The sequence below is a fragment of the Neopsephotus bourkii genome, unplaced genomic scaffold (genome assembly GCF_033783945.1).
Source record: "Neopsephotus bourkii isolate Nb327-2 ecotype Australia unplaced genomic scaffold, CSIRO-AGI_Nbou_v1 NB_719, whole genome shotgun sequence".
NCBI classification, from domain to species: Eukaryota; Metazoa; Chordata; class Aves; order Psittaciformes; family Psittacidae; genus Neopsephotus; species Neopsephotus bourkii.
Genome location: NW_026901218.1, coordinates 798,406 through 814,838, shown reverse-complemented (window position 1 = coordinate 814,838; position 16,433 = coordinate 798,406). Strand labels below are relative to the sequence as shown.

The 16,433-nt window shown below is 46.7% G+C and overlaps 2 protein-coding genes across 2 annotated transcripts in view; one reads left to right on the top strand and one right to left on the bottom strand.

The window, feature by feature from the left end:
* Window positions 1-16,433, top strand: part of FAM107A (family with sequence similarity 107 member A) — a 320,254-nt gene that overhangs the window by 187,838 nt on the left and 115,983 nt on the right. The gene's annotated exons all lie outside the window — the stretch shown is intronic.
* LOC133212611 (mitochondrial carnitine/acylcarnitine carrier protein) lies at window positions 5,776-15,200 on the bottom strand. The gene is made up of 9 exons (XM_061354257.1): window positions 14,990-15,200; window positions 13,991-14,083; window positions 11,931-12,058; window positions 9,685-9,775; window positions 8,861-8,978; window positions 7,673-7,745; window positions 7,004-7,113; window positions 6,441-6,565; window positions 5,776-5,922 (listed from the first exon to the last, which is right to left on the bottom strand). The coding sequence occupies exons 1-9, from the start codon at window positions 15,092-15,094 to the stop codon at window positions 5,860-5,862; spliced, it is 906 nt and encodes a 301-aa protein (XP_061210241.1). The 5' UTR covers window positions 15,095-15,200; the 3' UTR covers window positions 5,776-5,859.

The window sequence follows — 16,433 nt, the reverse complement described above, 5'->3', positions numbered from 1 at the left end:
GCAGATCCCGGTTTCCCAGGGTACTACCAGAGAGGAGCCCCTGCCCCAACCTCCCTGCCAGCGCGGCTTCAAGCCCTTTCCCAGGGTCAGCCTGTGCTGCTCGGTCGCGCTGCTGCAGCTCTTCCCGTGCCTTGCGGCTGAGCACGGCTGCCCCTGCTTGGAAAGAACAGCGAGTTCCCTCCGCCGAGTGATCTCCGGGCATCCTCTGCTCGCTCCTGAACTTTGGCTCCGGTCAGGAGGCACTAAGCGAAGCAGATAATTGCCTGGCAGAGATTGATGGGGAGCCAAGGGTGAGCGGAGAGCTGGGAGGGGGATGAGCTCAGGGACTGCGTTTCAGAGGGAAGTGGCTTTTTAGGGTTTGTCCATGTGGGCAGTCGGGAGCTTTTCTGAATCACATTGGCTGAGCTCGAGCAGGAATCGCTGTGATTTTACCCCTTTGAAAAGGTTCTGCTGCAATCTGCATAGGGACTAAAGATGGGAAAGGACAGGGAGTTTATTCCCTTGCTTTTGGTCCACCAGGACAAATACTCGAGGATAAATCACAGTCCAGAATTTTTTGATGGTATGAGCGGAGAGAGAGGAGGAGCAAGCAGGTGCCAGCGATAAATAACTATTAGGAAACAGGAAATAGTACCAAGAAGAAATGCTGCTGCTGGGATACGCTTTCAGCCCTGGGGAATCCAAAACCAAGCAGCTCAGAATTTACTTTGGTATCCAGAGCTCATGTGCTCTCAGACTCAGAGCAGGAGCAGCAGGGGATCACAGAATGGTTTGGGTTCGAAGGGACCTTAAAGCTCATGCAGTTCCAACCCCCTGCCAGGGCAGGGACACCTTCCAGTAGACCAGGTTGCTCCAAGCCCCTGTGTCCAACCTGGCCTTGGATGCTGCCAGCGATGGGGCAGCCACAGCTTCTCTGGGCAGTGAAGAACTTATTAATCTAACCTAAATCTCCTCTCTGTCAGGCCGAGAATCCCAAGCTCAGGTTTCTCACAGAGAAGGGAAGCCAGCTCTTTGCATGGACAAATATCCCAGGCTTCCACTCAGAATGCCGAGGGGTAGCAACAGTGTCGTGTACTTCAGCAAGTCCACACTCAAACTGTCACCTGCAAAGGGAAGTGAAGCCTATCTACAGCTGTTGCTGTAACTGTGATACTGATCTTTATGGCCAGGCTTCTAATAAGCCTGGGGAGAATCTATGCATTGTAAACTACTCAGACTGAACCATCTGAGCTTAAAAAGTGTCTGAATTCAGAGATGTGTTAGCAAAAATCCATCCAATCTCTGCTTTTTGGTTTACATTTTTACTAGGTTTACATTTTTACTAGGTTTGAGATATGCTCACAGAACTATTCCAACACAGTGAGGCAATGGAAAATGTCCTCAGTTTTATACACAAATCTCCCTAAATTAGAAATAGTTTTCCATTTCAAGCATCCAGCACCAGGCAGCCCATTCCCTTTCCTTCACTGGGCAGCTTACTGGGGCAGGGTCTGCTGGGCAGAAAGACAAAGTATGGAGTAAAACAGAGCCACATCTGAGCAGGCGCTGAATCTGCATTATAAATGAGCAGTTGGATCACTCAAAATGCATCCCAGAGAGCAGGGAAGGGGCAGGAATCCCAGCAATCCGTACAGCCCTCTTCCCTGGGAAGCCCCTGTGCAAGGCAGGCATCTCCCTGCCCTCCTCTGGGTCCCCAGCAAAAGTCCCCAGGAAGGAGCTGCAGAGGCAGCTGTGATGGTTTTCCAATGGGAACAGCTGGGCAGTGCTATTGAAGCCATTCGGTGCAGAGCACACTGATGGCACCGGTGCTGTGCTGCAGTGAACATGGCTTCAAGCCATTCACCCCGCAGGCAGCCTTGTCCATGGCTTGTACAAACAAGCAGCACAGACACACCTTGTGGTTGGAAGCAAGATGTCATGAAGCAAGATGCTCCATTCCTGGTGGTGTTTAAGGCCAGGTTGGATGGAGCCTTGGGTGACATGGTCTAGTGTGAGGCACCCCTGCCCATGGCAGGAGGTTGGAACTGGATGATCTTAAGGTCCTTTCCAATCCAAACCACTCTATGATTCTATGAGGAGAACCATCCCTCACTGCACATATCAGGTGCATTCCTGCCTAGGGTCTGCAAACCACTGCATGGACTCTTTCTGGCCGTGGTGAAGGATCACTTCCTCAAGGACAGCTCTGAAATGTCAGCTACTGCTTTACTGAGGCATTTCTTCTACAGTGGCCCCTGAGACCAGAGGGAAGGTCATCAGTGGTGAGATGAGCGGCTGATTGAATAAGGACAAAGCAGTGGAGATTATTCAGCTTGGCTTTCAGTGCTGCCTCCCATGACATCCCCCTGGACTAATCAATGAAGAGGACTGAAAGAGGTTGAGCAGTGCAAGCATGGAAGACTTCCGTGTCATGGATTACTTCTGGAATACTCCCAGGCACCTTGAGTCACCACTGGAAAAAATTCATTTGCATCAAGGCAGGATGTGCAGCACAAGAAGCTTGTGGATTCTGATACAGCAAAAACATATGCAAGGAGCATAAAGAGAAATGTCATTGGTATTCTTTGCTGGTATGGAAACCCAGCTTACCAGCCTCTACTGAGCGGCATTAACCTGAATATACATTGTCTGAATTCCCACAGGAAGCCAGGCAATTAGAAAATAACATTTGAATTCAAATCTGAGCTTCTGAAAGCCAGAGAGTCCTCGGTGTGCAGGAAACTGTACCTGTGTTCAAACCCATCTCTCAGCCTGAGGCCACACACACCCTGGGGCAAGGATTTGGCATATTATCCATAGGAGAGTGTTAACAGACACAGGCAGCTCTTTAAACATCTCCAGGGTGCCTTGGTTTCAGGTTTTGAACCAGCAGATGTGTCTGATCAGCTCCTCTCCTCCCACCACTGCTGTTGGAAAGCAGCCCCTCATTCCCAATTGCTTTATCCCATGGTTTACTTACCTAAAGCACCAAATGAAATTGAGCATGTTTAAACAGACAGAGGTTTGTCACACAAAATGTGAAAGTCTGCAAAAACTTCACAGTGGGGAGAATACAATTTGGATAACTGAAATTGGGAAAAGGATCTGAAATGCTTTATGAAAGCAGCATTAAAAGGGATAGTTTGGCAGAAGGGAGACAGTTTATGGTTACTAGTAACAACTGATCTATTAGGGTGTAGGGAGTATTTCAGTCTTTCAGAGCAAGTCCTGCTGAAGGGCACACAGATGATCAAGCCTGGGCTGGTGACAGCACCAAGGTAAGACCTGGAGCACCAAGCAAGAGGCCAGCATACAGGCTGAGAAGGCTCCTCAGTGCCTGGATGGAGGAGCTGTGCTCTTCATCCCAGCAAATGAGTCCAGAATGCTACCAGTTCCACATTCTGTGTCCAAGAATGATTTTCACAGTCTGCAGCTCTTCAGCCTAGCAGGACTGCAGCACACAGCTCACCACCAAGCCTGGAGGTCACAGCCTTCCTCAGCAGGATGGGTGGGGGGCTCTTCCATTCCAGCTGCCTGCACGTCCTGACCCAGATGTGGAATTCATGCAGTTCAACCGGGACAGGAGCAGCTGCCACAAGCGGATGCAGTGTCCTGCAGCAGCAATGCTGGCTTCCATGACTGACCTTGTGGGTTTGCTGCATCCTGCTGACGGCTCGAGCCAGCCATCTGCTGGGCAACTGCTTCATAACCAGCCCAGAGCAGCCAGGATGGTGATGCTTTTTTTCCCTGCTTCCTAGGATAGGAGGAGGAGCTCAACAGGATGCATTTGACAAGGCAGCTGCAATGGGCAGTTTAAGCATCAGTGTCTGGAATTTTAAGACAGATGCACATCCCTCCCAGTAAACGTATTTCTGGAGCACCCGGGTAAGACATAAGGGGGGGGGGGAGGGGGAATCCATCCTTAGACCACTTCTTAAAGCTGAAAGCTGCTTCTAGTCATCACAGCCCCAGAACAGCTAGGGAACCAGAGTACAGGAGAGCATCTGGGGGTGAGGTAGCACAGAGCCATAAACGCAGACCCGGTTCTCTTGAAACTAGTTTGCATTTAGCCACAGTAAATCTAAAATTGTGTTTAAAACCATTTGAGAGGTTAGTGTCCTTTATGCACCACTTCTCTGAACCAGTATTAACTCAGCAAGAATGGGGAAGCAGCTCCAAGTGACGGATTCTCCCACAACAGGAGCTACCCCACGCTGTAAAACACAAGACACTCTGGGGAAGGCAAGCTCCAATCTGATCCTTCCAAAAGAACTGGAAAGGAAAGTGGGATTCAAAGTTTCTGCAGCAGCACTGGGTGGGAGGAAAACTCTCAAGGCTGACCCTACCTGTGGAAAGCCAAAGGTACAGACTGTGTCCTTATGGTACAGGCCTACAGACTGCACCTGACCAAGGACAAACTTTCGGCATCCTTTCCTGTGGGCCATCAAGACAGATGCTTTCATGTACAGCCCCCCTGTATCTGTGTCCAGGCTTCTCCCTGGAAAAACATAAACCACTTCCCACAGGCAAGATGTGACTATTTAACACTAAAATAACACCTGCAACACAGCTCCTAACAGGACTTGCATGACAAACGTGAAGAGCAGAACATTCATTTCCACAGCTCATTTCAGAAATCCAACAACTCAGAAGCAAGTGGTTAACAGCTACAGGCGGCACAACACAACATACTTCACAATCACATCTCAGTTAAAAACTGGAAAACGTCTGCAAAACTAACCATGCAAAAAGTGAATGAACAGCAGCACATGTTCCAGCCAAGCAATAGTTAGCTTTATTGAGTTTTATAACACTGCATCAAGACCAAGAGAAATTAGAATTCCTTTTTGCTTCTTAATGTTAATCATTTCTCAATGAAATGTGATCATGTTTAATGATATTAAGAGAAAAGGAACAGGAGCAAGAATAAAGTTAGATAAGATGCAGAGCCAGTGTCCTCTTCCTGTACTCCCCCTGGTGTCAGAGCAGTGGAGCTCTCGGAAGTGCTGTTAAATTTTCTCAGGTCAGTGTCAGGGATTGAATCCCAGGACACAGCATCTAATGAACCAAATATACCATGGGTTGCTATGAACCATGCTGTACTTTTGAAGTCACATTTGGATATCTTCAGTGGGACAGAAAGGGATTTATGAGAAAAGTTCAGGTTAATCAAACACGTTTCCCGTCTGGCTGCCTCAGTAAAGCTTAATACAAATGTTAAGCATAATTCATTTTCCTTACTACTTCCACAGAAAAGATCAGTGTGCAAGATCTGATACAGCATCTGTAATACCTCCTGCCCCCTGAAACATAGCTCTGGCCTCCCCTGCTTAGTTCTGTGCTTGCTTCATTACATGCATATAAGATGAAGACATAGGAATAGCCACAACTAAAACTACAGAAAAGACAAGAATGCTCTGACACTGCTTATAGACACCAGTGTGTGCAGCTGCTAACATACACCCTGAGTTAAGTACACACTGCCAAACAACTGTTTTGAGGAAGCTTTTCAGCATTAACAGCTACACGTTTCTTCAGTAAATAAAGAATTACATTATAAAAAGTGTCCTGTTCCTCCACGAGGAAGGACTTAAGGTAGCGTGTGTAATTGTGTAATAGTGATAGCTGTCTGTTAACAGCAGTACTGCTATGGCACATTGGCTCAGAAGACAGGTGAGTCACCTCTAACTCCTCATTAACTCTGTTTCAGAGCTATGGCTTACGTTTCCGAACGGCACATAGCACCAGCTAAAGAAAGTGAGGAAGGCAAAAAGGTATTAGGCAAGCAATCATTCCTGAAACTTCAAGTGATCATTCATTTATTCCTTTGAGGCAGACTTGCACTCTCCTCCACTCTCATTTCCAGAGACTTCCTAGTCTTCATAGACCTGGTGCAACCCAGTTAAGAAACTTCATAGCAACTTCAAACCCAAGGAAACATGCCTGGAAAAGAGAGAACACACAGAACATGTAAAGTATTCTAAAAACCTGATCCAAACTGTTTTTCAAATGAAGCACTATGCACACCTGATGGGGCTGATGGGGGAGGAGGAAGAGAAGAAAAAAGGTCTTGAACCAGAGGCAAGAATTCTACTATATCTCTCCACAAAAAAGCACAACTTCTTCTCTGTTCAGTTCATTATTTACTGAAGGGGAGGCTGGTCTAAATTTAACCATGGATTTCTGTCTTCTACTAGATGTCAGGTCAGTAGAGAAAGACTATCAGAGAAAGTCAACAGAAGGCTTTCACACAAAGCTTTGAAGAAAGGATTATTTGGTGTTCCCCCCAGACTAAGGCACATTTTTAGAACCGAAATACCAACAGCTAAAAGCACCTGCAGAGACAAGAATCTCACTGAAATGGTACAACACTGATCAGCCAGTTCTCTCCCCTGCAGACTGCAAACATTCCCTGTTAGCGGCCATCCCCAAACCCCAGCTGGGAATCACAGTTTACTTACTGCATTAGCAGGAAATGCCCTTATCATTACAGCTGTGAAGCCCTTATACAGAGATGTGACTCCTTCCTCTCTGATAAGTTCTCTCAGCACATCTCTAAAGCCATTTGGATATTTTCCTGGAGGAGCTGAAAGAGATGCAAAACACATTAGTAGCTGTGTGGTAGTCACAAGCATAAATCTAACAGCCCAGGATTTTCAACAGGTTCATACTGCTACACCATCTAGGTGACACCAGAATCCAAGCACTGCTTAAGCTATGTTGTGACAACTTCTGCTCAGGAAAATTATCTCTCTCAGTCAAAAGCAAGCAAACAAAAAAAGACATCTTACTAAAGGCTCAGTAAACAGAAGGTAAATGCTCACCATCACCACAAAGAACCTACATCAAGTCCACCAAACCACCTATAAAGCTAGGAACTTACTCGGGTTCTTCACATACGTGTCTCAAGCTCAAGACACGCTCCTTCCCAGATGCATGCTCAGATGGCATCTTCCATTGCTGCCCATCCCATTCCCAAAGCACCACACTGAGTGTGGTTGTGACAAGCTCACATAAAACTCACCAGTCTGGAAACGGGATTTCAGCACGTCTGGTGGAATGGCAACTGCCCAGTTGAAGATCCCAGCCAGACCCCCAGCAAAGAGGATCCTTGCTGCACTGAGGTCATTCACACTGTGGTGGGATTGGGGTGGGAGGAAAAGAAAAAAGAAAACAAAACCAGATAAAGTTAAAAAAGAAGGAAATTCTCATCTGTTTTCACTAAGGTGTCAAAGGGGCAGCCCAGCTGAGAGCCAGAAGGCAGCACAATGCTGCAGATACACACAGAGCACTGAGTGTGAGCAAGATTTCCAAGACTTAGAGCTCTGTGGGCAGATGTACTGACTCCACCCTACAGGTTCATTCAGCAGCACACAACAGCTGCTCTGTGAAAAAAGCCAAACAAAAGACCCAACAAACAAAAATCCCCAGCTCTGTGCACACATAACGGTGAAAACGAAGATACTTGAGGTACTGCTTACTTGGCTAATAAGATCCAAGGCTCAAATCTGAGAGAACCTCTGAATACACTTTTGACTGTCAGTTAACCCCAGCCAAAACCAGCTCAACTCACAAGATGTGCAACCATTTGATTTAATTCGTTTTGATGACACAGCTCTAAATCTCTTTGTATCTGGGGAGATTAGCCACAGTGCCTGGGAAGTCCAGAAAATGACTGCGAGATCTTACTAACCTCTTTCCCTCAGGGGTCAGAATGTTCTTCAGCCACTCGTATGTCATGAAGTACATTCCGCTGGCTGGGACATCTGGTGGGTAAACAGCAAAGACTATGAGTAGTGCGAAAGGAAGCCTAGAGGCAGAGCAGCCCCATGCCAGCTCAGCACCACCACTGAGCACATCCTGATTCCTTTCTGAACCTCCTCTACAGACCAAAACTTCTGTTGCTCTGGACAGAGGAGCCTGAACTTTCCAAGAAGAGCAGGTGCTAAAGGCAAGAACTGGGCACCCTTTCGCAAGCACTTCTACAAGCAACCTTTCAAGTCAGACTGTAACCTGCCTGCTGGCTGTTAAGCTAATGATGAGAAAGCACTAAGCTTTCTTAACTACTGCACAGCAGACAAGAACAGTTCAGGAGCTTTGCACATTATTTGTTCTAATAATTCTATTTTTTTTTTTTTTTTAAGGTACTCCAACAGCCCCCTCTTAGCTCATGCCTGAACTGGAGAACCAGCCTGAGTCACGTTGCCAGAGTTACGTTGGTGCCTGCTACACTTCCATGAGAAGCACTGGACAGAACAAATGCCTAAACTGGGATATCAAAGCACAGAAATTGGGAAATACTGCCCCAGTACAGGGAACAGTCTAACGACTTTCAAAGACTAAAGTACCGAAACACATGAAGGAGATTCAATGTCTGGCACGATTACTTCTGTTGTTGTGAGAGGGGTCGTAACATCCGAGTCCAAAATAACCCACACCCAACTGGGTAGAAAGCAGAACTGCTGCAATCACCTCTTCAAAAGCAGCACGATACAGCAACAGACAGTCATAGGCCTTCTCCCAAGGAAGGAAAAAAAAAAAGGAATACACAAAGCACACTTCTGTATTTGTCTTTGCTCTTTGTTCTCTCTGCTCCTCTCCTGAAGTCTCTCATTTCTTTTGGCTTCTCAGGTCTTAATTACTTTCTATATCCCTCTGATCCTTGTCATCTAATCTCTTCCTCACTCACTGAGAATCTCATGTTTATTTCTCAGTCCCTTTGAGGCATTGGAGTAGCTCTGCAGACTGCAAAAAACAGAAAGGAGGGTGACACAGCATCTTCAGTTGTCAAAAGGGACGGTGAGAACTATGATAACATGTCAGGCTTCCTCTCTTAAGGTACCCCACACAGAAGCAGCATCATGATATCCCCATCAGTTACCTCTCATGAGGGTGAGCACAGTCCCCTTGTATACGCCACGAATCCCAGCCTCACGGTACAGCTGTTTTGCACAGTCCAAAGAGCCACTGTATTTAGTTTCACCTGTAGCTGCCTGGATCTGAAGGATTAAAGTGATAGTTTCTGACTAGTGAAGGTTTCTGGCTGGTGAACAGTCATTCAGCTAATAGTTAGAAAGCCATGTGTGTGTTTCCAGACAGGAAGGAGCACATACTCGTCCCACAGGCACTCCTGCATGTGAAACCTGTGTCACTTCCTCAAACAGCTCTCTCACATTCAAGCTGAGGATCTGTTTACTGTTGCATGCAGAGACTGGATTCTCCCTTATTTTTCCATAGCATAAGCCTGAAACAACTGAAGCCAGTTAGGTAATTCTACATTTGCACTGACAAAAAGTCACCTTCAATTTGTATGTGTAGAAAAGCTTCCAATACATCATCATGTCACTATTTCATGTGTTTTGGAATGCATTCCTTAGATCTGTATTGGGAACCTGTCAAGGTAACATTTCCATACTGAAAAAAAACCCAGAATTTTCCAGACTTTGAAGTAGGCCGAGGCATCTGCCAGTGCCAATACTAGATACTGTAAGGCTTGTGCTCTGTAAAATCGCTAGAGCAATGAATGCTGTATTTATACTGTCATGGTGAGTTTGTATAACGCTTCTTCGTGACACAGTTGCATTAAATGACATTTGTCTCCTGTCAAAAAACAGAACAGAGTAAATACACTAACCAAAGAAGTTCCTGGTATGGAAAGACAAGACTCCGAAATTAAATTCTGATCACCACCATCCAATGCCTTACCTGTAAAAGGCACTTGATTCTCTCTCCAGGAGCCATGATTACTGTTGTAAACACACCTGACAACATGCCAGCAGCAAACAGCTGAGGATATCTGCCCAGGGAAACAGAAGAGACATTGATACACACATTACATAAGAAATGAAGGGCAGAAAGACACCTGTTATCACCAGATTATGCTGTTCCACACAGTAGTAGTGGAACTAGAAATGCATCCACTGCTTTTTGATCAGTGGCAGAAGTGCCTAATCAATACATAATTAGAGCTAAACATTTAAGATCTCTAGGATTCAACATGCTGGTTCCCACAGCAACCATAACTCAGCTCTTCATATCTGCTGTATTAGTATTCCTTATACTTGCATATTTTTACTACAACATTCCCCCATTCATTTTTATTCCCAGCAGTCTCTTCCTCCTCCAGTCTCCCACACTTTTCAGTGATCCCAGCTTCCATGCATATTCCTGCTTGTGCAGCCAGGAGCCTCCTTTCTGTAACCTCTCAGTCCCTCACTCCAGCCTCTGCCAGCATCGATGCTGTCATCCCAATCATTCTGCATCTGCTTTCACACAGCAAAGTCTCTGTGACAGAAATTCCATACAGAAGCATCATAAACTTATCTTTAAGTCCAACCTCCTGCTACCTCCTCTAGTAAGATGACCTAACATCTCAGTTTAACTAAATTCCACACCTCCTGCTTCTCTTCACTTGCCCAAGAGATGGCATTCTATTCAGGTTTTCTAATTCTTCCACCTTTTCTTACTCTTAAATTCCCATTAAATCTTCCTGACCATTCAGACCTCCCTCACCACTCCACATGCACCTCCTGCTCAAACTAAGCTTTGAGTTTTCTAGCTGACTTTGGGATTAGTCAGGCCTAGAAAAGATGGAGCAAAACCTGAGGAGCCTGTTCTATCTCCTTCCTTTCAAATCTTCCCTGCACTGGGAACCACTGCCACCCTGTCTGTCTCTAGACCTATAACCATGGTGCTAAGAGTCTGACCTTTATTTTTAAGCCTCACGTCCAAAGCACACTGTGTCTTATTGTGTCAAGTCTGCACCCACAGCACAGCACAGCTGGGCACAACAGCAGTTCCACCATCTAGTTGTTCTTTCTCTCCCACTGTTCTGCTTGAGAGGAGCTCCACGTAAAGGCTCAAAAACCTACACTGCTCTTCTGTAGCTTGCTTCTTAAAGTGCCCCTTTGGTATGATGCATATAAAGCACAAGGAACTGAGGCGATCAGGCTGCTGGAAATAAGCCCACACCCCATTTGTTTCCTTGTACTGTCCACTCTGTACTGTCCCTCTGGTCTTACCCTTCAGCCTTATTCGCATGAGGACACTAAAACAGGGGCTGAGCAGTGCCCCAGCATCTCAGCACTGCTCCCTCCGAGATACCTGAGCAGAGGAAGCTCACTCTGCCTCAACAGTGGTTAATGCTGCAAAGCCACATGCACTCACACCACCTGGGCAGTCCCCATGCAGGCAAGGCTCCAACAGAAACCACATCTCCGCACCCCACCATGTGTGGCTCAGCACAGTGGACTCCTGATTTCTGACTGAGCTCCTACATATTGCACAAATAATAGAATATAGTGTTGCTAAGCTACAGCTCTGTTCCTGTAGAGATAGAAATCACAACTATGTAACAGAGCACTTTATGGGTGGGGGGCTTTTTTCATGCCTAAGTCAGCGTGTAGAAAACCACACAATGTTTTCTTAGCTTCCTCTTTTCCAGAAGCTTAAACATGCCTGAGAGAAGGGCTGCTCATAAACACCTCCTTTCAGAAACTAGTGATAAAACATTTCTGTGGCTATTACTGTACCCTGATGTAAGGGCACAGCAAGAGTCACAGCTAACAGGGGAAACAACCAGTACTGTGAACGCTATCAAGACCACTTGGCCATGAATTTATTTCTCCCACAGCTTCTGTTAGTAGCAAGACTGTTGGCAGGCAACCATTATATAGCTCATACTGTACCCATCTAAACTGGAATTGTTCCTTACTGGCTCTTATGTAGAAAGACAATTGCACAGCACCTGCCCACATGCTGTGTGTTTTCAGCCTGTGCTATCAATCCCACGCTTCCACAAGCATTTAAACACGAGTGTTTTAATTTTTAGAACTATATTTATAACCTAGGAAAGGAGACAAATTTACATCACACTCAACATGCAACAACGCAGCAGCCTGCAAGAGCCCTGGAATGCCTTTCCCAACTGTCTGATTAACTCAGAAACTCACGTCAAAACGTCGTCAGGTTTTCTCTGCTGGAGCCTTTTTCCCAAGCCAAATCCAAAGAAGCACACAGCAAACATGGGTGTCACTCCAATAATAGGAGCTGCCATTCCTCTGTATAAGCCTCGGACTCCCTGCAAGAAACAATATCACAAGAATTAATTGGTTTTGCATAGACTTTGCACACATCAACTTACTGAGAACAGCTACAATAGAGTGTCAGTCATACAACCAAATTAATCACAGGAATAACAGGGTCTGTTGTTCATTTGTAATGATACATGTTTAGCTGAGGCTCAGAGGTTGTTACAAGGGAAAGCTGTCCTTCCTCGGAAACATGGGCACACCACTTAAACCCTTCTGTTCCAGTACTGGTCATCCTGTACTTACATCTCAAGTATGAAGAAATTAAGTTAAAAGCCAACAGAGTAATAGTCCTAAGGATTATATTGAAAGTCTTCTCTTATTAATAAATGTGCCTTATTAATAAGTCATCAAATGCAATACTGTAAAATCCTGACACTGAGCCTGAGAGTGCTGGATTCACTCTTTAAATAAAGGAAGAGCCAGAGAGACCAACCTGAACAACTCCACTCCTCACACAAACTCAATTTGAAATGAGTTCAAGAGCAAACTTTTTTTTTTTCCCCAAGTTTTTCAGCATACAAATTTACACTCCTGATGTTTCCCTTCAGCAGGCTACACACATGGAAAAATTCTCATGCAGACCCCAGCAGCAGCAGTTATTTCATTTATCTTGCCTTTGAACTGAACTTTTTCTAACAGAAAGGAGTTATCTTTCTAGAGAAAGGCTAGATGCACAAATTAAGCATTTGCTGGTCTGTCCGCCCGTTTGTCTCCTCTCCCAAAATAAATTACTGTATCTCAGTATGTGTCTGTACTCTTATAGGCACAACTGACTGTAATTAAACTGGATCCGGCTGAGAAAGATCAGACACTCCTGCTCAACCTTCCCATGAGCAGGTCCCTGTTTCCATTTCCCCCAGAGGGAAAAAAAGGCCTTGTCAGGGAGGTTTAATAGTTTTCCTCATAGAAATTGATGAGTATTGAGTAGGAGTTGAGAGACAGCATTCCTTCGAACTTCACATCACAAGGCTATTATTATGGTTCAGCTCTAATGTCCATGCTTCAGCAGGGGTGTTAAAAAACGCAGGAGATTCAGGGCTAGAAAAGCATTTCAGGGCTTTGTGGGAGAGACTAGGGAAGCTGGATTTATTTTGGTTGCATAACAACCTGTTAATACCATCATGAAAGATTTTGGATATGATGCAGATCTTAGTTACCCAACAAGATCCAATGGTTAGAAATCAGACTTCAGACTAGTAAACCAACAGTGGGGCTTTACAGCCATTGTTTCCAAGTGGTAAACAGCTGCTGGGAAAACTTGTGAAGCAGAAAAATAGATTTCATGTCACTTACAAGACTTTAAACCAAGGCTGCCTGTCTTTCTAAAACCAAAATAGACTATGGTTCAATCACATGATAGGGCTGATTCACGAGTGAAAACCACTGTCCACCTTCTGAAAACTGAACAAAACTGCTATAACTGTCCCTGTTATAAAAAAAATGAATAGAAAAAGAAATAAAACTGCCTATTAATGCTCCTCTGCTTTCTTGTAGATGGTATAACACATTATAAAAGAAAGTAAAAATACTACTTGTATAAACAAAGTTCAGATCCTGCCTATATCAGCATTTCCAAAGACAACTCCAAATACCAAACACAGCAAAATTCCACTGACTACAACAACAAACCTGGCAAACAACTGCCAACATTCACTCCAGCCTATAACTTCAGGCATTAATAACATGCTATTTTTTGTGTTTAACAAAATAGAGACATACACCTGGAGGTAATGTGGATGCCAAGTATTCCACAAATTTTGTAATCCACCTATAAACTTGGATTAAAACCACTCCAACTGGTAACCCCAGAATGGTGTTGTCTGCAGGAGGGCAACATTCCGACATGGTTCCATTCTTGCCACACAGAGAAACAACCGATGTTTTTGGCAGGTGCTGCAGATGATGTGCTAACACTGTACCTCTCCAACCAGAGTCTTTCTGAAGCAGTCAAAGGTCCCAGAATAGAGCAAAGGCTGACCAGGCTGTGGCTTCGGCTGGGTTTGCAGTCTGACCTTGTGAGATGGGATATGAAAACAATATTTTATTAAATAATACTATCTAAACTTTAATCCTGAGAATACCTCTATATGAAATATATCCCCGGAAGTGCGCAAGGTCATGCTGGATGGGGCTTGGAGCAACCTGATCTAGTGGAAGGTGTCCCTGTGTGAGGCAGGGTTGGAACTGGATGAGCTTTAAGATCCCTTCCAGCCAAAACCATTCTATGATACGATATGATATGACTGTTACAGAATAAGCTTTGTGACCGGACTTTATGATTTTGTTAGAGATTGACACCACTTTCACCCTTTGCAGAAGAGATGAGATTGAATTTTAATGTATTTAATTATTAACATATTCAATGAATTAATCGCTGGGATGACATCAGGATAACAACCCAACCTCAATACCCGAGAGCTAATGTCGTGTCACTGCTTCACTTCCTCACACATTTGGGGGTGTGTGTGTGTTTACGCACCCTCCTTCTGCACCCCATTTGCCTCTATGTGTCTCCATCCTGTGTGTCCCATGGGTCGCTTCCGACTCCTGTCTGTCCCAGAGGGCCAGGTCCCCGCCGCAGCCCGGTACTGCTCTACCCGACTCCTTCCAACGCCGAAAACACCGACACCCTTAATTTAATGTTTACTAGAAACCAGCTGCTAACGGGACCTGGCGGCCTCCGCACCGAAAGAGAGCGCCCGCCGCATCACCGGCCCCGCGAGGTACACAGGGACCTGAAGACCGTCCAGCCTCCCTCCTTGCGGTGCACACCGGGATGTGTAGTCTTCCCGCCACCGCCGGCAGACAGCCGTGCTTTTTCCCCGCGCAGTGCCCGCCGAGAACCGTAGTCCCCGCCGGCCGCCGCGGACTGAACCGTATCGCACGGCACCGGGCCCTGTCAGCGCCCACTGCCTCACCTTGATGGTGTCCAGCGGGTGCCCCACGAACACCAAGCAGACCCCTCCGAAGCCGCCAGCGAAGAAGTTCTTCACGGGGCTGATGGGCTGCGGCTGCTCCGCCATGGCGGCAGCGGTGGATGAAGAACGGGGCCAGAGCGCTGTGTCTCCACCGAGTGAGTACTACCCCGTCCGCCCCGCGACCTTTACCCCAGTGCCGGGCCGCGCGGCACGCCGGGATACTGGGGGCGGTGAGCGCGGGGCAGGCCGGGAGAGCGGCAGCAGCTGTGGGACTTTCCTCCATCGAGCGCTGGTACCGGCTGAGGTCCCGCCGGGCCGCAGCGGCTCCTGAGAGCACTTAGGCGGTTCCCTGGGGTGACCGCACGCCACCGACTCGATCTCCTCCATCACCTCACCCTCCTTCCGGGGCTTTGTTGTGCCCTGGGCTGGGGCTCCACCGGCGGAAGTGACGCGCCGTGTAGGCAGGTACTTCCGGCGCGCAGGCAGCGGATGCCCGGCAAGAGGAGCTTTTGTGGGGGTTGTCTGTGTCGCGGTGCCCGGGGGGCGGTGAGTGAGTGCCTGGGGAGCGCGGCCACCTCGGCAACCTCAGCCACCTCATGCTGGGCCCATGTCCGTGTCTCTCCGCGGGGTCTGGGCGGTGCGGCAGGTCCCCGGGATGGGCGAGCCCGGCGGGAGGGACTTGGTGCCGCTTCCCTGGGACTTGTGCTTGGTTTAGTCCTGCGGTTGGACTGCCGCGGGGAGAAGCCGGGCAGGGGCACGGGCTTTGCTGGGTCTCCCTGCTCCTGGCCCTTCCTCCACAGCTCCCGGTTCTCCCGGGCTTCCCTTCTGCTGTTCTGGCTGTGCGGGACAAGTAGGGTTTAGTCTTGCACGCTTTAGAAAAGAAGGTAATTTAAATGGAATGGGTACCTTTCTGCCTGAGCTCAGAGCTACTACAGAAGGAAGGCTTGCATAGGTATACTTGCAATAATTTGATAGATTGGAAAGGATGGGAATGAAATGGGTTGAATGAGTTGAGAAGGACAAGACAGGCATGCTAGGATGAACAAAGACTGAGCAGTGGGAGGAAAGTGTGCCCATTCATTAGGGATGGACATGGAGGGCTCTGCAGTCATCTGTGGTGGAGACCAGGGGATGTAATTCTAGTTTCTCACTCTTGGGATGAAGAAATCCTATCTAAAATCTCAGTGGAGAAACTGTGAGGTGTATGTGCTGCATGATAGAGAATTTGGGGATAATCCATGGATTACACATTTGGGTGACCTAAGGGAAGGTGTGATTAACATTGATACCAGTGTGGAGCTGGGTTGTAAATGTTTTCAGAGAATAGTGTTGGCCTGTTTACAGTTTACATGGATAAGTGGTTCAGGAGACAGACTTGAATTACATTGTCTCTGTTTTGGAATTGTCAATCAAGAGGCGAAAGAAGAAAAAGCTATCTCACATG

Coding starts and splice junctions, on each gene's coding strand:
- LOC133212611 (XM_061354257.1), bottom strand. CDS start 15,094: ATGGCGGAGCAGCCGCAGCCCATCAGCCCCGTGAAGAACTTCTTCGCT. Junction 7,746..8,860: donor TGTGCTCACCCTCATGAGAG/GTAACTGATGGG, acceptor TTTACCCACCAG/ATGTCCCAGCCAGCGGAATG. Junction 6,566..7,003: donor GAAATCCCGTTTCCAGACTG/GTGAGTTTTATG, acceptor CATCTCTTTCAG/CTCCTCCAGGAAAATATCCA.